Source organism: Lepisma saccharinum, chromosome 7, assembly GCF_977018435.1.
Source record: "Lepisma saccharinum chromosome 7, izLepSacc3.1, whole genome shotgun sequence".
Taxonomy (NCBI): domain Eukaryota; kingdom Metazoa; phylum Arthropoda; class Insecta; order Zygentoma; family Lepismatidae; genus Lepisma; species Lepisma saccharinum.
The window spans coordinates 17725702-17750878 of NC_139235.1; the positions used below are offsets into that span (position 1 = coordinate 17725702).

The 25177-nt window shown below is 40.3% G+C and overlaps 1 protein-coding gene across 1 annotated transcript; it reads right to left on the reverse strand.

Annotated features, from left to right (window-relative positions):
• Positions 1–19555: 19555 nt before the first annotated feature.
• LOC145990110 (uncharacterized) lies at positions 19556–20269 on the reverse strand. Its single transcript, XM_083125764.1, has one exon. The coding sequence runs from the start codon at positions 20267–20269 to the stop codon at positions 19556–19558; it is 714 nt and encodes a 237-aa protein (XP_082981890.1).
• Between the last annotated feature and the right edge of the window lie 4908 nt (positions 20270–25177).

Sequence of the window (25177 nt, forward strand, 5' to 3'; positions counted from 1 at the left end):
GCCTCAAGTGTTGCTTTAGATTCATTAAATGCAAGTCTTACATTTCTCGGTGAGTCGCCAGTAAAAAGGAAGAAATTGCAAGGAAAACAATATCCAAAGGAAAAGTTTAAGAGAGTTACTCAGGTACTGAGTAATACGTACGTATCCAATGTGGAAAGAAATGTGGAATCCGAAATCGTGAATTAATTGAAAGAGAAATTCAATAGTAGTGTTACAAACAGTGAAAAGATTGAGATATTGACAGTTCTACCAAAAAGCTGGAGCATTCGACAGGTTGAAAACGAATTCAAAGCTTCAAGCTATTTAGTAAGGAAGGCGAAACAGTTAGTAAAAGAATGTGGTATACTAGCAACCCCTTAATCCTAGACCTGGACGAGTCCTAAGTGAAAACATTGTACTCGAGGTGACGGCATTCTATAACAGTGATGACATAAGCCGATGTTTGCCTGGGAAGAAAGATTTTGTGTCCATGAAGGAAAATGGAACCAGGGTTCACAAGCAGAAGCGTTTGGTTTTAGGAAATCTGAAAGAAGTGTATCGAGCATTTAAAGATGAGAATCCGGAACTGAAAATAGGACTGTCTAAATTTTGTCAATTAAGACCCAAGAACTGTGTTCTGGCTGGTGCAAGTGGTACCCATAGTGTACGTATTTGCACTATACACCAAAACGTAAAGCTAATGTTGCAGGATTCGAGAATAAAAGAGTTGACACGGGATGCACACTGGCCACTAAACACGTATAAACACTGTCTTGCGCAAATAATATGTAATCCTGCACAGCCAAAATGCTACCTGTCATCGTGTGAGAGCTGCCCTGGTACATCTCATTTAATAGAATATATAGCTCAATTGTTTGAAGTAAACGGAATTGATGAAATAACATACCACATGTGGACATCTACAGACAGGACAACTCTCCAATCAGTTATCTCTCCTGTACAAGACCTTTTGGAAATTATTGAAGAAAAATTGCAACAGCTCCTGCCTCATTCTCTCATTGCAACCCAGCAGTCTCGTTTCCTAAGGGATTTGAAGGAGAAGGTTTGCGACAATGAATACATTATTTTGTGTGATTTTGCAGAGAATTATGCATTTGTTCTTCAGGATAAAGTACAGGGGTTCCATTGGAACAATGCACAGGCCACTATTCATCCTTTTGTTGCTTATTACAGAAATTGTGAAACCCGTGCATTAGATCACATTTATTTTGTTATAATATCAGAATGCCTTCAGCATGATACTGTCAGTGTGCATCTTTTCCAGCGCCATTTGATAAAGTTTCTTATATCCCACTTCAATAGAACACCTAAGCATATTTATTACTTTTCTGATGGTTCTGCAGCCCAGTATAAGAACCGGAAGAATTTTGTTAACATATGTTACCATTATACGGATTTCAGTGTCTCGGCAGAGTGGCATTTCTTTGCCACATCACACGGCAAAGGACCATGTGACGGTATCGCTGGTACTGTCAAGAGACTTGCTGCCCGTGCAAGTTTGCAGTCTTCATACAACTCTCAGATGATGACACCAAGACAGCTATTTGAATGGTGTTCACAAAATATTACATTGTGTTATTTTCATTTCACCACTAATATAAAATACGGTGAACAGGCTTCCTTCCTTCAACAGCGATTTGAAAAGATTCGTACAATTGCAGGTACACAAAAGATACACTGTGTTGTGCCAGATAGCCACACTACTATTCATGCAAAAGTCTTCTCACATTCTGTTGACATGAAACAGGAATCACTGACGAGAAAGCGACATGAATCAGAGCCCACTGATATTACTGGGTTTGTTACGTACATGCACGATGGTCACTGGTGGCTAGGATGTGTGTTAAATGTACACGAAGATACACATTGGGTTACACTCAGCTTTCTCCATCCTCATGGGCCATCCACTTCGTTTACATATCCTGAGAAACCTGACATATTCGCTGTGGACAAGATAGCCATCCTTACAAAAGTTGATGTCAGAGCGCCAACAAGAAGAACTTACGTTATGTCGCCACAAGAAATACAAAGGGTCGAATATCTTGTACGTCAGTATTGATGTTGGTGTAAGTTCTGTGTGCATTCTCTTATTTTTTCAGTTAGTTTGAACTTGAAGTTATTGTTCATACCTTCTGCAGTTTAAAGGTTCATTTTAAATGAAATATGTTTCTTGAACTTTGATATTCTGGGGATTCATACCAACTGTATTTTTGGCATGTTTTGTAATGTATTTTTATATTATTTATGGTCAAACGTCCAGTTGTGTTACTGAAATAGTTATAGTCACAAGTGTGTTGTTTAATTTACTTCTCATTCTAGTTGGTTGTCCATTGTAATCTCTAATCACTTTCAACTCATTTAGTTAATTTAATGCTTTAGTAAATACCTCAATAAATAAGCTGCTGCCTTATGCACCAAACATCTTAATTTTTCTATTTGTTACCTTCGAATCCTTGCACAATAGTGTAATCGGCCCTGAATACCACAGTGCTCTTGGCAAATGGTGTCTTACTTCTTACCTTCCTTGGTTTGCAGGATATGTGGGTCTTTCCAAACATTCGGGTCACATTCTACAATGTAATTAAGCATTTATTAGACACATAGCTACACATATTATTTTGTATCTTCTGATCCCATTGCAGTCCCAGAATGATTTTTTCATATGTTTTAGAGTATGGTATGAGGGACCATATATATTTTTTTTCACGAATTTTGGTGATTACATGTTTTGAGATATTCAAGGTCAAAGGTCAAGGTCACGTGACAAAATTATATTTTTATCGAAAGGTGGGCTTGTTATATATCATTGGAAAGCTTGTTCAATTCCCTGTACAATAAGCTTTATTTGAGCTTCCTAGGCGAAATAGGGGCGGAGTTACAGCACATTTAGTATAGCTAAGCGGGCTCAAAAATGGCAATTTCTGCTAACTTTGACCTTGAATAATTTAACAATTACAAGACACACGAAACTAAAAATTTTCATAGTTACTAAGTTCCATGCATAGTTTCAACTCCCCAAATTTCATGAAAATCGGAGATGGTCATGTTGAAAATTGCACATATCTGTGTTGATTTGGCATGGAATGACTCAATTAAAAATGCTCCTTGTTTGCATCTGACGAAAAGCGGAAAATGACCCAATATATTAAATCATTGTATAAGAATTTTCATCGAAAGCAACATTTTAAAAATTATTGCGTCTTTTATTTATAATAAGAAAGTCTATTCGCTTTTCGAGTATTGATTACTATCCGATTGCGTTGTATTTTTCCCACTAGATGACTCTGCTTGTAGTCTGTGGTTTACAGAAAGTGTTCGCACAAGTCAATGAAATAAATGCCAGTGTCCTATCCTATATCATTGAGGCAGTCTGCTAGCCAATAGGGAGCATTCATACACAAACCACGCCCCCAATCTCTATTTCAATGTGCACATGTGAAATACGCGACCCGGTTCGTGGATATCTGGAACCTTTACATCCTGTCTCGCCAGGAATGCCAACAGTACCGGTTCTTTCAATATTTCTTGAAAATATTTCACTATATTTTGCTTTTCAGTGTGTACTAAATTGTTAATATTTTTGAATAGTGTATACCATAGCATTTCTATAAGAATCCCCTCTACGTGGAGATGCATATGAGAGGACTTAACAGAGATTGATGATGTATATGGTTTCGTTCGTGACATTAGTGCCGTCAGTGTGTCTGTGTGTGTGTGAGAGAGAGAGAAAAAAAGGGGGGTGTTAGGATGGATACTACTTCCCGATATTAGTTTGAGTGTGATTAATATTTTGTCCAGTAAGGGCATAGTCAGAGAGAATGAAGTTTCCATTACTGGAAATCACTGGCGTACACAGACTTTTTTTCTGGAGGGGCTGAAATTGTAAATGTGGGTAGTACATAGCCGCTTTCTAGGGGGACGGCATACACAATAAGATATATACACTCTCAATAATATCAATCGGGGGTTGTTTTAATGGGGCTTTGCATTTACGACAATGGTTTTTCCCCAATTCTTCACGACTTTTATTTGAAAATGTTGACTTTTCAAAATTTCGGAGAGGGCTGTAGTCCCATCATCCCCCTCTGCAGCCCTAACAGCATCATTAACCCCAGCTTACCAGTACCATACGACAAATTTACTTTCATGAGGGGGAGGGGGGGCTGACAGGCCCACACTTTCTTTAATCACTAAAATGCAAGAAACAATTTTGTTATTGAATTGCTTCTTACTTTCTTGTTTATAGATGTTTAGTTATTTATTAACAATAATGATCACAAAAATTACCATCATTAATAAAAAAAATAATAACCAATTATTGCATGAGTGTCACACCCATATTTTACCATTCGCTAAAACTCACAAAAACCATAATCAGTTTTTATTAATGCTTCTCTGTCTAAGGAGGGCAGTTGTTTATTGATTATAATAATTACAAAAAATACCATCATTACCAACCAATGTCACTGGCATGAGTGCTTCGAATACGCTTTTAAGCGCTACGAGCCCAGGGATCCCGGGTTCGAATCCTGACCTGGGTATTAATGTTTGTGAATGTCCATTCATCAATTTCATCATATCATCACTCAACCCCATTTTCGCAAATTAGCCACAAAAGGCGAGGTAAAGTAAAGCAAATCAAACAAACACGCTTTTAAACGTGCCGCCTGTTACGCAGTGCATTTTGCCCCCATTTAATGTTACATTAAATTTATGTTTTTTGTGAACAAAACTAATACATTGGTCAGAACACCCAAGGGAACAATGTAATTTATTTTAAATTTTTGATAAAAAATTTCAGTTGAAAAGTTGAAAAAAAAAGAGGTGGTGGGTCTGACTGCACTTACCCTCCACCCCCACCCATCGGGTAAATTAGGGTGAAGTACAAAAATGTCAAACATTCTGACAGTTTCAAAAACTGTTACCTTGAACTAACTTTTATTATGCCATTCCATTTTGGAAGTCCTCTCCCAATTAAAGATCTATTATTTTTGAAAAAAAAGGGGGGGACGAAACCCGCATCTCCCCATTTGGCAAAGTTAACGAACACAGGCACGCTGGAAATCCCAATTGGAAAACACGGCCATTGAAGAGAGCCAGAGTCCTCTCCGCGCTAACAAAACTTTCCCATCTATGACACGGAAACCGAAATCTATTCGCATTGGGATTGTCGGGGGGTGGAGAGGTGGAGAGGGGGGCATCGCATAAGCAGCTCCCGATAAATGCATCGATCCGGAAGGCTTGCAGGGTAAACACTTATTCAAACGCCACGTTCGGAATTCTAATTATTAGAAGGAGTCCCGCTTGCACAAGAGAGAGAGAGAGAGTCTGCTTAAAAGCGTGCCGCGATAACGTAATGAAACGCGACAATGCGTAAAGTAGTGCGTAATTGAAAATGTTTTGAAGCCGGATTATCTATTTACGAAATTGCTTTATCCCGCCGCGCTGCATTTGTATTTATCTTGTTTGGAAGAGAGCGACTGTGACTCCACATTGATGGCCGAGTTATATATTTGTGCATTAAATACGTTTTCGCAACGTTACGTTATATCCCCCCTGTGAGTGGGAAAGCAATTATTAATCGTTATGTAAACAGGCACAGAATGAATTCAACGTAGTGTGTTTGATTCATAGATTTGGTTTAATTTACTTCGATTCTCCGCCACTTTTGGCTAATCGCGAAGATGAGGATGAGAGATGTCATGATGAAATCCGTGAAGGGACACTCACAAAGAACACCCACGCCCACGCCGGGATTCGAACTCGGGACCTCTGGCGTCGAAGAGTGGTGTCCTAACCTCTCTGTCACGAAGGTCGGTAAACCTAGTTTCTGCACAGAGGTTAATTGTGCTATGTAATGGGGGTGGATATTGTCGGGGGGAAAAATGTTTATTTGTTCCTCCCCTTAGCTTTTTGGGTGTGCTTCCTTCCCAAAGTCGGCGCCAATGAAAGAGGAATACAAAAAGTGAGAGAAAGTTAAAAGGAAGCGAATGAAGTGTGAAAAGATGTGAAAAGTATTGGCAGGCGTGTGAAAGAAGTGAGAGAAGCGTGAAAATATGATGAAAGAGTGAAAAGAAGTGGCAGAAGGGGTAAAATAACTGGGAATTTTGAAAAGAATTCTTAAGTTTTTGTTTTAGTTCCACTTTATGTACAGATAGGGTAATTTAGGCTGGACCTACAGTTTGAACTGGGTTCCGAACCACCTTTAACGGGTACCGAACCCGGAACCCCTTGGTTACAAGCCGAAGATGTTATCTGCCATTGAGGAGACTATGTGTTGTAAGAAGTGATGGAAGAGTGAATATAAGTGACAGAAGCGTGAAAAGAAGTGACAAGTATGAAAGGACGTGGAATAAGTGTGAATAGAAGTAAGAGAAGAGTGAAAATAACGAAGGAAGAGAGAAGTGGAAAAGCTGAGATAAGGGTGAAAAGAAGAGACGGAAGTCTGGATTCAGCAATGATATGCATAAATTAACTGGGGAATCGACAGGCAAGGCGGGGGGAAGAGAAAACTTGGAGGTTCGTACGGGATACCCGAAGAACTCCGATTTCGATAATTGGGATGGGACACTTCGGAAGTTTTCCACTAACGAGATCCTGCTCTCCTACAATCCGTGGTTCCTCCTTTCCCCTTCCTTTCAACAGGGAAGGAGCTTCAAGATTTTTGCCGTATATGGGCAAGTTGCTGCAGCAGCCTTCTTCATTTGGTATACAAATTGGGGGAAATGAACCAAGTTGGATCTGAGTTTACGTCTCCTAACCGCGCGATATTGTGGATGCTGGTCGGTAACCTTATGTGTGTGTGTGTGTGTGTATTTAAATATGTATACAGGGTGTATCATAAGTAATAGCGCAAACTGGCACAGTTGAAAGTACACGATAATAGATGCAAAAAGTTCTCAGTAAACATGGATACACGAACGAGCCGTTCGTGTATCCATATATATATATATATATATATATATATATATATATATATATATATATATATATATATATATACATATATATATATACATATGTATATATATACACATGCATACATACACTCCTCACAAAAAGTTTGGAATATTGTTATATTAGAATCAAATTTGTAATATTATTATATTAGACAATAGGTGATAGGCACGGTGGCATATGTCGACGAAAACACAAGAAAATCCATCAGAGACAGATACAATATTTTGTTGCATTTCCAGGCTGTGCCTATCACCTAATGCCTAATTTAACAGTATTCCAAACTTTTTGTGAAGTGTGTGTGTGTATATATATACGTATATGCGAGTAGTTAATAATGTGAGATCCTTGACTCGGCTTGACTCCTAGTTATAGATACACATCTATATATCACGTCTTCATAACTGCGGATGCACCGACAAACGTACTTGGACGTTCTACTTTGTCCTGAATTATATGAAAGGAAAGGTAATAAAGATACGGGAAAAAAGAAACAAGGGATAGAAAGAGCAGGGGGGGACTCACGAAAAGGAACAGTACTGAAAATTTTAAATAACATGGAAAGAAAGAAACTAAATTTAAAGATACGGACAGAAAACAAAGGAATGATGAAAAATTAATTGTAACGCAAAGAAGACAACTAAAGTGAAAAATATGGAAACGAATAAATGTGGAGGAATAAAAGACGAAAGAAGGAAATTAAATGTAAGGAAATTAAAGGGAAATTAAGGAAATAGGAAAATGAAGTGAAAGAAAAGGGTAAGAATACAAATAGGAAAGCAAACAAAGTGAAGAACAATATGGAATGAGAGGAGAAGTAAAGGTAGATAGAAGAAATAAAATGAAGCAAGAGAAGAAGAAAAGCGTGGAAAATTAAATCAGAGGAAAAAAGAAATGAAAGAAGAAGGAAAGGTTGGAAAATTAAATGAAAGGCAAATGAAGTCAGAGAAGGAAAAGATAATGAAGAGAAGAGAATGGAATTGAAAATTAAAGGAAAGGAAAATGAGTTGAGAGACGAAGGATAGAACGAAAAATTAAATGAAAGGCAAATGACGCGAGAGAAGAAGGGATGAATGACAAACTAAAGAAACGCAAATGAAGTCAGATAAGATGGAAAGAATTGAAAATTTAGGGAAAGAAAATGAAATGAGAAAAGAAGGGAAGAGTGGAAATAGAGTGAGAGAAGAAGGAAGGGATGGAATATAACATGATAGGAACACAAAAAGGGAGCAGAAACATGGAAAGTTAATGGAAAGGAACCAAATTGAAATGAAAGAAATCAAAGTAAAGAAACATAAGAAAGCCTTTGAAAAAATTGTGGAATGGAAGGAAACGAGAAAAGAATTTAAATTGAAGTAAAATCAAAGGAACAGAAATTAACAAAAGTGGACAAGAAAGTTACTTTCTCTCATTGGATGAACGTAGTTCAGTGCACCATCGGTGAACCTTTGTGCCTGTCTAATTTTGAACGGAGAGGGCGCTCCCAATGATGTCCTTGCAGCATATTACACCATGGCGGACCATCACTGCCTGGAGTTCGGTCTCAGCTTGCTCATCAAACCGCCTTCCACATCAGGGTCTGTTTACTCAAAGGTCAACACGGGAAATGAAGCTCTGAGAAAGAGAGAGAGAGAGAGAGAGAGAGAGAGAGAGAGAGAGAGAGAGAGAGGAACCAGAGGAAAGCAACACGTCTCCGTTTCCTTTGAAACGGGGGAGACGTAAGGAAACAGGGGGTGAAAGCGTTGGCCAACCAGCAGAGTCCTCCCCCGAGGTTATCTTGGTCATCTGTGGAACAACACAGCGTGGAGAAACGTTCGTTTGCGGAGGAGAGGATTTGCATCCGAAGCCTTGTTATTATCTTGTTTTAAGGGTCCGGGGGAATAGTGTTATCTGCGCTGAAATAACAATGGAGGTTTTTGGGGGATGTGCTCCTCGTGGATACAGGGGTGGGAGGTTATTCAGATGTGGAAATCGGGACTCTTGGCTTCTGCAGTGAAGTGTTGCAATGAGGTAACTTCGAATAAACTTCATCCAGGAGTTACGAAACGACCTGGTAATTAGACACAACGTTTAAGCACTTTAGGTGTGGATAGTTTATCCTAGTGGATTTGAATAAATAAGATTTTGGATTTCATTAGCGGACAGTGATTTACGATTCCGGAAAATGAATTCTGATAGTAAGCTCGAGTTTTGAAACTCCGATAGTGAATTTAGATTTTGGAATTCGGATAGTGAATCCATACATGTTTTGAAATTATGATAGTGAATCCATACAGGTTATGGAATACCAATAGTGAATTCATACAGGTTATGGAATACCGATAGTGGCTCCATACAGGTTTTGAAATTCCGACAGTGAATTCATACAGCTTTTTAGAATTCCCATAGGGGATCAATACCCGATTTAGAATTCCAATAGTAAATAGATACAGGTTTTGGAATGCCGATAGTGAATCCATACAGGTTTTGAAATTCCGATATTGAATTCATACAGGTTTTGGAATTCTGATATCGAATCCATCAATATTTTGGAATTCAAATAGTGAATCCATGCAGATTTTGGAATTCCGATAGTAAATCCATACATGCTGTGGAATACCAATAGTGAATCCACACAGGCTATGGAATAGCAATAGTGAAGTCATACACCTTTTGGAATTCTGATAGTGAACCCATAAAAGTTGTGGAACACCAATAGTCAATCCACACAGGTTTTGGAATTCCGATAGTGAATCCATACAGGCTATGGAAAACCAATAGTGAATCCATAGATATTTTGCAGTTCTGATAGTGAATACAGTTTATGGAATACCAGTAGTTAATTTATATATGTTTTGGAATTCCGATGGGGAATTCATGCAGGTAATGGAATACCAGTAGTAAATCCATACAAGGTTTGGGAATGTGAAAGTGAATTTATACAAACAATGGAATACCAACAGTGCATCCATACATGTTTTTGAATTTCGATAGTAAATCCATATAGGTTTTGGAATTCCGATTGAGTATTCAGGTTTCTAAATTCCGATTGTGAATTCAGGTTTTCGAATTCCGATATAGAATCCACACAGGTTGTGAAATTCAGATAGAAATCTATGTTTTTCAATTCTGATAATGAATCTATATTTTTCAATTCCAATAGTGAATACATGTTGAAGTTCCTAACACGGTAGGACCAGCCGTGCTTGGCAAAAAGTGGGCTTTAAAGCAACTTTCATTGAATATCCCAACCCCAAAATCTTAGGTTTCTGTTTCCAAGTAGAGAACTTCGACAACGTCCAGAAAAGAAAAATAATGTAACAAAACACTCTTCGCAGATGTTGTGTGCATCCGGCATAACGCATTTAGCTTCCACCAGCAATCCGGAAAGATACGCACGTCACTCATCCTCGGCAGGGAAATCCGATTTTCCTCCAAGTTTGCATCCGCGAGATGTGAAAGTAATCCTCCGCCCGCCTCGATCTGCTTAGGCGATGCCCGATCAGCCAAGTGCACCAGACAAGCAAAGATGGATCCGTCAGACCCACGCCGAAACTTTCCTCCAAGCTAAGAGGATGCTGGGGAGAAGCACAACGAACATCAAGAACAATGTAGAGCGTTTCATGGTACAGATATCTCTCCCGCTTAGTAAATATTACAAAATGCATCATAATAAAATAAAAATACATCGTAATAATCCATATATAAAGATTGACATAAGCGATTTCAGGTGATATAACAAATTTTACATTATAACTTTTCCAATAATATACAGTTTCAGTGTATAAATATTGAAATGATTAAAAATAATTAAAACAGTGAAATCCTTTAATTCGAACGCCAAGTGGACACGAAAAACAAAATTCGAATTAACCAAAATATGCATTATTAAAGAAAACCAATGACACAAAATTACTGAACTACAATATAAAGAAAATTATAAGCATCCTATAGAGCACAAATAAATCCATAGGATATTCACAAATGTCCAGTTCAGATCCATGCATATTGTGGATAGCCATTAGATGTTCACAGGATATACCGTCCTGAATATCCATAGAACGTCCATGGGATATCCCGTCATGGATGTCCAGAGGACACGTGAACAAAGACTCACTGATGTACGAAAACAGGGTGGTCACTCTAGGACCATAATAAAATCCAAGTATAATTCCCTATTTTCAAGGCGAACTTTTCAAAAATTCCAGCGTTCAAGCAGATGTTTCCTCTATTTCAACCTTACGTATTACAGCCTCTCGCTCCCCCACACCCACATACAAATATATTAGCAATTTAAAGGTTCTCTGCGATCCAAAAATCCAAAAATCCTATTTCATTTCAATTATACGGTATATATTTGTATATTTAAAATATTTAATATAAGGTGCAGAGTTTACACTTGCTATTTCACATACTCACACCTGAAATAGATCCACAAACACAAGTCAAAAATGTTACGGGACATACTATAATCTACGAAAAATTGTTAATTGCATAAGAATTTCAACTGAAAATTACCTAATCAACTTCAAGATATCTTATCTTACAATAATATTTCGTCTATCTGATAGCTTATCCTGCAATGGACACTAACAAAGGAAACGGACAGAAAATTCTGTTTTATTTTGCAGGCAGCAATCTTTTCCTTCCGCGATAAAAATAAGAGCTGAACTGTGAAAATTTGCCTCAGGGCACATATAAATATGTATAAAATCAATGGGATTTGGATTAATAAAAGATGCAATTTTTCACGTCTAGGGAAATTAAATCAAGCTGAATTCACGCGTAATTCCAGGAATTCAAGGAATTCCCGAAGAGTAATCATCCTGCAAAAATATCCACAAGTGATCCATAGAATGTCCAAAACACATCCTATGGATGTTCCCTGCACGAGCATATGGATACCCCGGGGATATGCAATGGATGTCTACTGGGCATTTCTGGATATCCAGAACTTGGACTTCAGATGTCTACAACATGTCTTCTGGATATTTGTGTGCTGTATGGGATATAGTGGACCTTGCCGTAAAAAAATGTGCGTGGTCCTACAGTGCCAGCAAAAAAAAATAATCCTTTCACAATAGAAATTAAGCTACCTGAAAATTTAAAGCACGTTGTAAGTACACTGTGATAATGCAAAGAATCACAAACACGCGAAACGCGGCAGTATCCCATACTCTTTAGTGATATCACTTCTCTTCCCCATACCTCTTTCCACTTCTCTTAGAACTTCTACTTAGAACAACACCCATCGACATTGCGAACAACGGACCCTAACTAATAACAACTGACAACTGAGGGCAGATAAGAACTTTACAAATCATTGGCTAGTGGGGGAAGGGGTACGCAAAAGGGGGTGGTCAATCCCACATTATTGAGGAGAGGGTGGAGGCTCCATACAAGCAAACATAAACATAGTGGGATGCGAGATGTGAGAGTAAGGCCCCACACTTTCTATCGATCTCGCCATGATGGGGTGATGTAATCAGTATCACGCTCCGGCCGGAGAAGTTCCGACCTTATATCACCCACGCCGGGAATCGAACTCTGGTCTCTCGCGTGCAGACCGATACCCTACCGACTATACCACCGCGGCTCCCACCAATAAAAAGTTCGAAAATTCGAATTACATATGAATTTGTAACATAGGTTTCAACAGGAAATTGAAAGGGAAGACATTTTTGTTCGAAATAAAAGGTAAAACTATAATATGCGGGAAATCGCTCTAACTCGTTCATTCTGTACTTTTTACATTCGTATTTACCTATTCTGCATTGCGAAACATTGTTTAACAAGGGATTTCGCGTCTTTTTTTTTTAACGAAATAGTATCTATTGTCGACATATCGAGTAATTATTGTTCGTTCTTTTCTCGCTTCCTGAACACGCAAATTGGCGGGCAAATCTTGAGTAGCGTTGTGTTTCAAACGGCAAAGCAGTGTTTCAACCGTCTTAACAGAAAAATTCCCGCATAGCCCCGAAAACCATTCCCGCATAGCCCCAAAAACCATTCACGCATAGCCCCAAAAACCATCCACAAATAGCCCCAAAAACCATTCACGCACAGCCACAAAAACCATTCTGGATCGTATAACCATCCACGAATAGCCCCAAAAACCATTCGCGATAGCCCCACGCACCATCACGGTAAGGTTAGGTTAGCTTGCTTTAGGTTGGGCAATATAGTGAAAAAACTGTGCGTTTGGAAACACTTGCCGGGGATTAAGTCATCAGATGCTCGCAACATTTGGTTCAAGTACATGGATGGAAATGCAAGCAACAGCTTTCGTGCATCGGACGGACATTATTATAGAAAAATACATGAATTAGCGGCCAAATACATTGAAAAATGCGAAAAAAACACTTCTACGACCTTCCGAAATTACACAGAAACTCAATTCCGTAAGTACTTTCTCCTGTAAATTTGAAGAAATACATTTCCCGGTTATGACATTTTTACCAAATAAAAATTTCCCTTCATAGTTAAATTATGTCTAAATCGACACCCACCGCGCACGCACGCACATACAGACACGTCTTTCTTTATGTACATCGTGCCTCCCCGATAGCGTAGTGGCAATGTTGTTACTTTGTAATCAAGGGGTCCCGAGTTCCACCTGTAGGTTCTGTTACGATTAGTCCAGCTGTGCATAAAGAAGAATTAAATACACTCAAACTTTATCTATACTGTTATAGTTGGGAGATCTCAGCCTCCAAGATACCCACACACTGTGTCAAAATAGTACGAGGTTGTACTTTGTTCCTCCACACTCCAAATCCAGAACGTTTCTGCGACACAGTTTGGCAACACTGACTGTACTCGCATATACCTGCGGCCAGTTAATCTAACGGCACAAATATTAAGTTAATTAATATCGTCAACGAAATACACTCAACAAGCGAAGTACCAGCAAGGGAAAAGTAGGAGCAGCTGTGAAGAGAACTGGCGCAGTTTGATGCCAGCTGAAGCAGCCGTTTGGAGAAGGATTCCGACCTATCGTTGACTTTCCAGCCTCGCCGTAAAGAGAAGGGCAAACAGACGGCGACAGAGGCTGCAGACGAAGAGGCCTCAATCAGAACCTCTTGAACACCAAGCAAACATCAATATCATCCTCCCCACTCATTTTAATACCGCGTGCGTAAGAGCTGACCCGAAAAGCATAGGGAAAAACGATATGGAGAACCGGTAGAGGGAGAATGTATGTAAATATGGAACTGGGTATTTGAATCAATATGACCGTTGACGTTATTCGATAAAGGAGAGGGCATGCTGGGAAGCTAGGTTTGGAAATTCGATAACGCGTTGGAGCAATGTTTACGGCACAAACATTGCTCCAATTTTTCAGTTTTTTCAGTTTTGTTCTTGCTTTTGTGTCGCTTTTCTCCGACGCTTGGCTAACTGCTACGATGAGGATGAGTTACGACCAGACGGGGATTCGAACCCTGAACCTCGAATGGCGAAATCGTGTTGATTCTAAATACGTATAACTCTGACGTACGTCAAGATCACGGTCACCCAATAGCCGAGCGCTTTAAATGATCCATTTCGAAGGTCTAGGCCGACCTCCGTGGCGGAATGGTTAGCATAACGCGCTATGACCACAGGGGGTCCTAGGTTCGAACCCAGACCCGGACCTGGATGTTCTTTGTGAGTATCATCTCGACAATTTCATCATATCATCGCTCATGTACGCTATTAGCCAAAAGTAGCAGAACAGAGAAGTGAAATGAACCATGTGTAAAAGGTAAAAAAAAGGTAAAGTGCTCCCCTGTGCTATGCACCAAGCCATGAAGGCGTATAGGGGGCTGTGGGGTTAGGGCCCCCCACTTTCTTGATCACGGCCGAAGGTGGGGGTGATGTGATCAGCACCGCGCCCCTGGGCGCCTTTACCTCGCAGAGTTTCCTTAAGGCACCCACTTTATACGAGGCTGGGTGGGCGCAGGAGCCGCTTGAACAGGTGAAAGAAATCCAGGTTCTCACCCGCCGGGGATCGAACCCGGGTCTCTCGCATGGTAGTCAGACGCCCTAATGACTGAGCTACCGCGGCTATGAACCATGTGTAGTCACATTATTGGCTCGCCCTGCATAATGAGGTTGACGCACTCCAAATTGGATTGGATTGATTTGTTGTTTTAAGTCCACTTTATGCACAGTAAGGCTAATCGGGACTGGACCTACAGTTTAAATTGGGATCCGAACCACTATGTGCCTCCACCAGGAACCGAACCCGGAACCCCTTGATTACAGTACTCCAAATTCAAAACGTTCCTGCGACACAGTTTGGAAACACACACTCTACTGTCATATGATGAATATGTGGTCAATCGAAGGATCCGAGTTCGAGTTTCGGCCTGGGCCGGGATGTTATTTGTATCCCCCTTCATAAAAAAAATCTAATCATAACTCGTCCTCATTTGTCGCTCACACTGTATATGATAGACTTGGAATACAGATATATTTCAGTGTAGCAAACTCACTACAAAAGCAACCAGAAATTGAAACTTTTTTTAAAAAAAAGATGTGATTTGTCGACCTCAGTGGAAAAATGGTTATCATAGCGCGTTACAACGCCAGGGGCTACGGATCCGAATCTCTCTCTGGCATGCGTATTCCTTGTGAGTGTTCCTTCATCAATTTCATTCTATCATCACCCATCCTCATCTTAGCGATTAGCCAAAAGTGACAGAAACGCGAAGTAAAATAAACCAAATCAACCAAAAGTTGTGATTTTTCGAGTCTCGTTAGCTTCACCTGCTTTGGCAAGCAATTGCCGTCCGGAAAGGGTTACTTTGGAGGCACCCTGCGGCAACAAAGCATCCGCTTCGTCAAACATTTCCGCCAATATGGCTTCCTGCAAGCGCGGTTCGGAAAACAGCCCGCGGGTGGGGGGTAGAGGGGGGGCGAGTGTCTGTGTAAAGAGCAAGAGAAATCCCGTGGTTTCCGTATGTAGAGGGGTGAAGATACCTTCTGCCAACCAGCCGATATTGAACCCTTGAGGGGGCGGGAGGGTCTGGGAAGGGTTGTGGAGATAGAGATTAGACAGAGGGTGTGGTCATCCCCAATGGTCAACAAGGACCATCGATCCCTTTCCGGTTCTCTGTTGATTCCGGGAAGAACTCGTGGACCATCTGGTTGGTTCGGAAGAAGAACCACGTCTTAACTCATTTCCTAGTGTACTATGATCCAGGGGGGAAATATTAAATAGTACTTACATAAAATCATTCGTACACTTACAGTATCTACACAATCTTTAGTTATGATTACAGAAACTACGAATTTCAGTTTTTGTACATCTCTTTATAATTACCATTTTTGGTCCTATGCGCATGCCTACTCTTAATAGTTATCCAGAAAGACGAATTTCGAGTTTTGCGCAGCTCCCTACAATTTCTTTCTCTTGCACCACCAGCTAAAATTGACAGCACATACGGCGCATGCGTACTGTTAGTACTTTCCAAGAATGACCAATTTGGAGTTTCTGCGCAGCTCATTATCATTTCTCTCTTTTGACTAGCAGATAAACCTGATGGTACTTCGCGCATGCGTACTGTTAGTAGTTTCCCATAAAGACGAATTTCGAGATCTGCGCAACTCATTATAATTCCTCTTTGTCCTTAGTGTGTCTTGAAGTCAAGAACGTGCAGAGTTCGATTCCTGAGAGACACGTGGCACAATGTTTCGGATCCCACATTAAACTTAATATCTCGAAATGTATGTTCTCCGTCTCGAGAGTATATGTGATCGTATTCAGGTTAGGCAGTTATGTTCAGCTCCTACCCCTCCCCCCTCTACACACACACACAAAAACTTGCTAATAACAATGGGACAGAAGGCTAAATCTTATCTCAAAGTATACCTCAAATCATCATACAAATCTTTGTTCACAGGAGACACGGCTTGCATGAAACGCCGTGCATCTCTGCAACCTGCGTAACACTATTGCTTTGCGGGTTCATCTAAATACAAGGCGGAATGCTAAGCAATTTCACTTCAATCATCACAGGTTTGTTGTAGGTTCAGCTGATGATTAATTACAATTTATATACATTTTTATAAAACGTTTGTAAAACGTTTATATACCTGTTTAAAAGGATACTGAATGTTTCAAAGACGCTGCATTTATTGTCTTGCACCTGTGTGTCTATTTTTCAAAATTATACTTAAAATATGGAGTTAATCTTCAAGAAGAAAGGCTCTTTTCAAACATTTATCTTCAATTCAGGCAGGATTCTTAAAGGTCCAGGGACCGATAAATTCTAATGGGTTCCGCTGCAGGACCGGAACATCTTTTCTCGCACAATTTTAATTCGGTCCAAGTTGCTTATTGTTTCATTCAAAAAAGATTGCTGGACCGAATTTAAATTGATCTGGAAAAAATGTTCCTGGACCGAATTGAAATACTTTACAGATAAAAAGGTTATTTACGGTCCAGAAAACATTTACGCTTCCTGATTTCTCTCCTGGACCGGAATTGAATTTATATAAAATTCCTGTACCTTTAACAACCCTGAATTCAGGTTCATTCAAACCTTTGGTTTGCTCAATAAAGGGGGAGGGGAGAGAAACGTTGAGGGATGAGCAAACAGATAAGTCCAAACCATTGGCCAAAGACCACGGTTGGGGGAGATAAGAGTGGCTAAACCATAAACGGTATTCTATTGTACAAGTGATACACACCACGTGTATCCAAGGATCGTACAAATAGACACAGGCTATGGTGAATCATGTAGTAATCAAATATGGATAATTGCCCGAGGACCAAATATGGAATACTGTGATAACCCAAGACGGGCAATAGAGAGGAATGAACTTAGATAGTTCATCCCTAATCTTTCGTCCAAGATACGCCATATTACAGGACTTTTGAAGAAAAATGTAACTTGGGATTGGTCGAAAGAGTGCGTTCAAGAGTTTGCTGACATATCACAGGAACTTAAAGAACTACAACCTATAATACCTTATGATCTTTCAAAACCAGTAGTGTTAATTTGCGATGAATCACCTTACGGATGCGGAGCAAGACTTTGTCATCGAGTAAATGGGAAAATTCAAACAATTGCTTGCGCATCTACAACGTTGTCAGAAGCCGAGCAGCGTTATGCTCAAATTGAACGTGAAGCATTGAGTGTAATTTTTGGAATTAAGAAATTCCATAAGTTTTTGCAGGGTCAACAGTTTGAAATTGTGTCAGATGCCAGTGCTATTAAGTATATATTTAATCCTGATAAAGGTATCTCGAAACACACATCGAACCGACTGTTAAGATGGTCATTATTCTTATCGGGGTATAATTACCGTGTAGTTTCTTCATCGCATGTACCTGTGGCAGACATGTTGAGTCGGTTACCACAACAAAGTGATACTCCAATAGACGTAGACGCGACAACTTGCAACAGCGTTGACACATGTGATTCAAAAATCTCTTTGAAGGAATTTAATAAAGCCACATTAGAAGACCCACTGTTAAACAAGGTAATTTTGTTTGTCAAACATGGTTGGCCAAGTAGATTATCTGTAGAAGATATTCAATCCGGATTGGGTGTTTTCTTCGAGCGACGACGCCTTTTATCTGTGGAGAGCGATTATCTTAGCTGGATGGGAAAAATTGTTGTACCATCCATATTACGCGAAAAGGTATTAAAATTACTACATTGTAATCATGCAGCATCCCGTGTTATGAAAGATGCAGCTTCGTCAATATACTGGTGGCCAAAGATGCTCAAGGACGTAGACAAATATGTTGATAATTGCAATATTTGTCAATCAGAACGGAGGAAAGTAAGAAAAGGCCCTACAAATAAGTGGCCAGAAGCTTCACGCGTAGCAGAGAGAATACACATAGACCACTTTTTCTTCGGAGGAAAGAAATTTCTTATTCTAGTCGACGCATTCAGTAAATGGGTTGACATATGGCCAGTTCATTCTCTAGATTCGGCGGAAACCATACGTTGGATATTACAATCTTGTTCTTGCTTAGGTCTACCAGACAATATTGTGTCAGATAATGGTCCTGCGTTCAGTAGCCTAACTTTCCAGAACTTCTGTTCACAATACGGAATAAGGCACATAACCATACCTCCGTACCATAGTCCGAGTAATGGAATGGCCGAGAGATACATTCGGACCGTTAAAGACCACTTGAGAGGGTTTTCCAATAAGGGCGGGTCGATGTTGAAATGGAATAAAACAATCTGTGTGTGAGGTATGAACGAAATTCTTTTTTTATTTGAAAGGACCATGTATGCCATTATGTATGGAATATAACATCGTTCAAATGTCCGCCGCGGCTTCTCACGGTGGCACTTATCCGAGTGGTCCAATTTTCAATGACACTGCCGCATAGATCCGGCTGAATTTGAGCCATGGCCTGGGTGATGTTGACTTTAAGGGCATCGGTCGATTGCGGCTTATTGGCATAGACCTGCGACTTCAGGAAACCCCACAAGAAAAAGTCTAGCGGGGTCAAATCGCACGATCTTGGTGGCCAATTCACGTCACCTCTGCGAGAGATAACCATACATTCAAATCGTTCATGCAGAATGTCCATCGTGGCGTCCTCTGTGTGGCACGTAGCGCCGTCCTGCTGGAACCACATGTCGTCTATGTCCATATCGTTCAATTAGGGCCAAAAGAAATCGGTTATCATCGTTCTGTAGCGCTCGCCGTTGACGGTGATGGCCTCACCAACGTCGTTTTCAAAAAAGTACGGACCAATGATGCCGCCGGCCCAAAATCCGCACCAAACAGTAACATTTTGTGGATGCAATGCCACCTGGTGAACCTCGTGTGGGTTGGAGTCGTCCCATATACGGCAATTTTGCTTATTAACACAGCCATTCATCCAAAAATACGCCTCGTCGCTAAAGATGATTTTTCGGCCAAAATTGGGGTCCTCTTCCAAACGCTCCGAAGCCCAGTCAGCGAACAAACGACGTTGTCTATGGTCATTAACTTTGAGCTCCTGTGTCAGTTGGATCTTGTACGGGTGTAGGCCCAAGTCCCGATGCAAAATTCGCCAAGTTGAAGTCTGCGAAAGGCCGAGTTCTTGTGCACGGCGAGGAATTGACTGCCTCGGGTTCTCCTGCACACTTGCACAGACCGCGGCGATGTTCTCAGCCGATCTGGCGTTCCTTTGACGTACGGGTGTTGGCTGATTGTTTACCGAACCGGTCGTCTCGAATTTGGCCACCAAACGTTGGAGAGTCGACTTTGAAGGGCCACCGCATCTGCCGTAAAATGGGCGCAACACGCGCAACGTTTGCACTAACGAACACTCATTTTGATAATAAAGTTTTATCATTTGGACGCGCTGCTCAATCGTGTAACTTGTCATGGTGATTTGGCATCAGTGCCTGAAAAGGAAACATCAGATTAGACAGACGCCACCAAAACAACATGGCCGCCACAGGCTGCCAACATCGACCCGCCCTTATTGGAAAACCCTTTATAAGGAGCCACTGAAATTGAATGTCTTTGAAAAGGTCACTGGTAAACAAAGAGACACGAAGACAATTTGCTATTAAAACATTTTTGGAAACAATATGCCTGTCCGCCATAGCACTGCGCTCGTCGTGTCTTTGAGGAAGATAAAGAACTTTATGCTTTCAAATATTATTCTGAGATATTCTCTAACAGTCACTTTTAGGATTATTTAGCTAGTTTAGCGTCTCTACGCTTAAGAATATTGTTAACTTGAGTTACGCAACTCAAGTAACGTTTCTCAATCCAAAGAGGTCTCCCTTATCGCACAACGCGATTCCAACCTTGCATTCTGACGTCACCACGGAATCCTTTCACTGTTAGGCCAAATGCCTAAGTTGTTAGGTTAGGCTTGTTAGGTTTGCTTCCCTTAGCATAAGTAATATATTTGCAGTGCATTTATGCTAACCGAAAAAAAAACAACCAAACAACGTAGGCATTCCGTGTCTGACGTCAGAACACGAAGTTGAAATCGTGTTGTGTGATAAGGGAGATCCCAATCTATCTCTTTCTTTCTCTCTCTCTCTCTCTCTCTCTCTCTCTCTCTCTCTCTCTCTCTCTCTCTCTCTCTCTCTCGCTTATCTCTTTCCTCCTGTCCCTCAATTTCTCTCCCCTGTATCTTATTCTCTCCACCTACGGCAAAGGAAAAAGAAGGAATGATATTGTATTTCATTTCATCCTTCATTATCTCTCTCTCTACATCTCATTCTAGAAAAGAAAGAAAGAAGATATATAAGAAGAAGGAGAGATAAGAAAACAAGAGAGGTGGACGAAGAGAGAGAGACAAAGATACACGAGAATATTTGAAATCCCTGCAAAGATCTCTTCCGTGCCTTCGAAACAATGCTCCAGCCTGACGGAGGAGAAATTCCACATCCCCAAATACGAATCTTCTCTTCTTTGACTCCACCTGCGAGATGCCTCCCTCGGAAGGAACCCGCAGCGGCGACGGAATACAAGATGACGTAGCACGCTCTCGGTGCTCCCCACCCGCCCCATCCCCCGGCCCCTCCTTCCACCCCGGCGGTTCGGCTGCAGGAGGAACAAGTTAATGTCCCGCGCGATGCATAAAGTCCAGGCACCTGTGACATCGCCTTCAGGAGGGCCTCATCAACCACGCACGGAATGACGTACCTGGGATAAGGGAGGCGAGCAGTGTTGCCACCTTCATTTAGATAAAAACCGCTGCTTATGGAGGTAACTCTTGTAAGGGGAAACAAACTGAAAATGGTAACAGTTTGATTTGAATTAATTTTTGTTATATATCGTCGCTTTTTATCACTTCCGGCTAATCGCAACCATGATGAAATTGATGAAGGAACATTCACAAAGGTATTGGTAACGTTGTCGCCTTGTAATTAAAAGGTCCCGGGTTCGATGGAGCAACATGGTGGTTTGGATCCTACTTTAACTGTAGGACCAATCCCGATTAGCCTATTTTTGCGTAAAGTGGACTTAAACACAAATTCAAACAGTCAAATCCACAAAGATTTGTTTTGATTTTTTTTGTTATTTAGCGTCGCTTTTCTGACCCTTCTGGGTATTCGCGACGATGAGGATTAGTGACGGTATGATGACAGGACACTCACAAAGAAAACTCGTTACCAGACCTGGATTCGAACTCGGTATTCATGCAGTTGTATAGCATTGTGCTAACCTTGTCCGCTGGGTGCATAATTCCTTGAGATCTTTACTATGTATTTTGGAAAACATACCAGACATTGTATACGCACTACGTAGGAACTTAACAAAAATTGAAGTCTCGGGCAGGACTCGAGCCAGGATCTCAGGCATAACGTACCATTGTTCTACCACCTGAGCTACCTAGCCAGCCCTGACTTTGCCAGTTTTCTCGCTGCCGATATTTTGCCTGCGTGCAATTATCTCTGACAGTGCTCCGGTAACGGTGTCAGTTGCCTTTGAAACACTGATGACGTCGACGGTGTCACGTACCTCAGTATTGCTATAGCAAGGCACTGTATGCCGGATTCATCGACGTGCTTTATTTTACTTCGCTTTTCTGCCACTTTGGATTTCTTTGCTTCATATTTAGCCGATCGAACTCAAACTGTAATATACAGGAAAATCAAAATTCGCCCCTTCACACCATATTCTGGTGTTCCCCAAGGGTCCAATCCTGAACCGCTTTTATTACTTATCAATGACTTATCCAATTGCATACAAAATTCTCAAAAGTTGCTTTTCGCCGACGATCTTAAGCTTTCCACGAAATAACTACCTCTAAAGACTGTTTAAAACTACAGGAAGATGTAGACAGAGTGATCTCTTGGTGTAAAAGTAAGAAGCTGGATCTTAACCAAAATGCAGCGTAGTCACTTACACAAAACGCAGAGCACCTTGTGAGTTTCCATACCGTATTAAAAATGTACAAATCACGCGCAAAAATTAAATTAAAGACCTCGGAGTGACCTTCGACACCAAGCTCAAATTTAATAAGCATATTGAAACTGTTACTAACGACGCTTTCAGAAACTTAGGTTTTATAATCCGGTCAAGCCACGACTTCACGAAAATAGAACCAGTGAAAATACTTTACTATTCCCTCGTAGGGTCAAAACTAGAATATGCGTCAGTAATCTGGAATCCCACTCATATAAACTTCATTCATAGACTAGAACGTATTCAGTCAAAGTTTCTTAGATATCTCAAATTGAAAGCCTGTGGAGAATATCCACCATTCGATTCATACGATAATCTAGTCTCAGAGACCAACTTCAGCAAACTAGCACTCCGACGACAAGTAAATGACCTGCTCTTTCTGTATAAAGTAATTAACGGTATAATGTTCCCAGTTCCAAAACACGTCCCAAGCATAAAATCTTTCATTGGCAGAGAGCGAAAACTTCAATTCTTTCTACCTCTCCGGTGTGGAGAGCGTGCAACTCTTTCAACACAACTTCATGTGTAAATAACACAATTGATATTTTTGCAATGAGTTTATACAATTTTAAAAATACTATTGCTGGAACACTGAATCTATTGTAGTAATATTATGTAATTAGAGCACTATAATTGGGCGCAGCCTCTTGAGCTCTATCAATAAATAAGTAAATAAATGATGATAGGATAAAATAGATGAGGGGACAATCACAAACACACCTGGACAGGACTCAGCACAAGTACCATAGAGAATTATACTGCCTCTACGTCCAGATGCCAGAGCCTAGTTAGTCAGCAACAATGCAGTGCAGGGTGTACTATATGGAAATGGGGTTGCTATTTTGGTGCCTCTGAAGTAGGTCACCCATTTGTGTGCCGGAGATCCGGGCTCGAGTCCTGGTAGAGCTTACATATGCAGGCACATATATAAAGTTTGGTTTGTCTAAGTTAAGATGGTAAAAAGTTATGGTCCCAGATATTATTAGAGGAAAGTCGCCAAAACCAACATACCATTTTGTTTTTTACTCTTAACTCGGAGTAGGGGAGGAATTTTCCAATGTGGAATACATCAATGGGTACATCAATTCCATGCCCAAGTATAAGCTGTATAACAATGTCTATTACAACGACATTTTACTAAGCAAAATAGTTTCCTCACTTCAAGTACAATTATGCCATCTGAGGAAATCAATCCCTAAACCTCTTTAAATAATGAATTAAATTACAAAGCAACATAAACAAATATATGTAAATGTTTCCTATTAGAGAATAAAGCAATTTGTTTAATCATGATGAAACAAATGCAATTTCTTTAGACTATTTAGCCCTCAATGGCCTATCATTTACAGAAAACAGACGAATAGGTCATGTTCTGCACCTGTACATTGAACATGATGCACATTATCTATTCTTCACCACTGGCATCTTCAGCATAAAGTCCTTCACCAAAATACATTCAGCATCTTGGATATCTTCATCTCGCGCAACGGTTTAGGGAAACCAATTAATGACGTATGTCGGTTTAGGAAACGACGCAATCAACAACAATAACCTCAAAAATATATAAACACCACATCTTCACAACTGAAAGAAATATATGTTCAGAATCGTTATTCTATCTATAATGACCTTATGAAACTGTAAAACTTTACTCATCCTTCCACTATGGATAATATAGTGTTATGCACAGACAAGAAAATATTGAAATCACCCAAAAACAAAAATTAGTACAATAAGAAAACCGTCAGCAGCACTCGTTTCACTGGTCGCACATTATCTTGGAAGCCTAAAGAATAGATTTACCCTATTAGCGCAAAGTGTCGGGACTTCTCGGCTGTGAAATAGTGGTGTGTCGGTTTAGGAGCCCTATGTCAGTTTAAGTGACTTTCCTCTACTATTTTTAGCTTGTCTCCCGTGCAACAGAAAACGCTATAAACAGCGTTTTTTAAGCTTAATGAGGTTGACAACTCATGTTTCGCTGTTGGTAGAACAATGGCACGCTGTACCAGAGGCACTGAAATTAATTCTCCGTACTACATCTCTTGTGTGTACCAAATCATAAGTTTACATATGTGCTATTAAAAATAGTTCTTTCGGTTTTTCATCAATATCTTCACAAGCCTCGCCACTTATTTAGAAATAAGCTTCGTGGGGTTTTCACACGAGAAATATGACTTGGAATACATATGAGCTTAAATTGTAACCACCTGGTATACAAGCAGTACAATCTAGGATGCTTCCAATTTTTTCGATTCTATCTCGCTGTTGTCTCTCTTTCCGCTAAGCGCAACGACGCGAATAATTAAGATGAGCTGAAATTGATAGAGAAACACTCAAGCTCAGGCTCATAGACGCAACATGA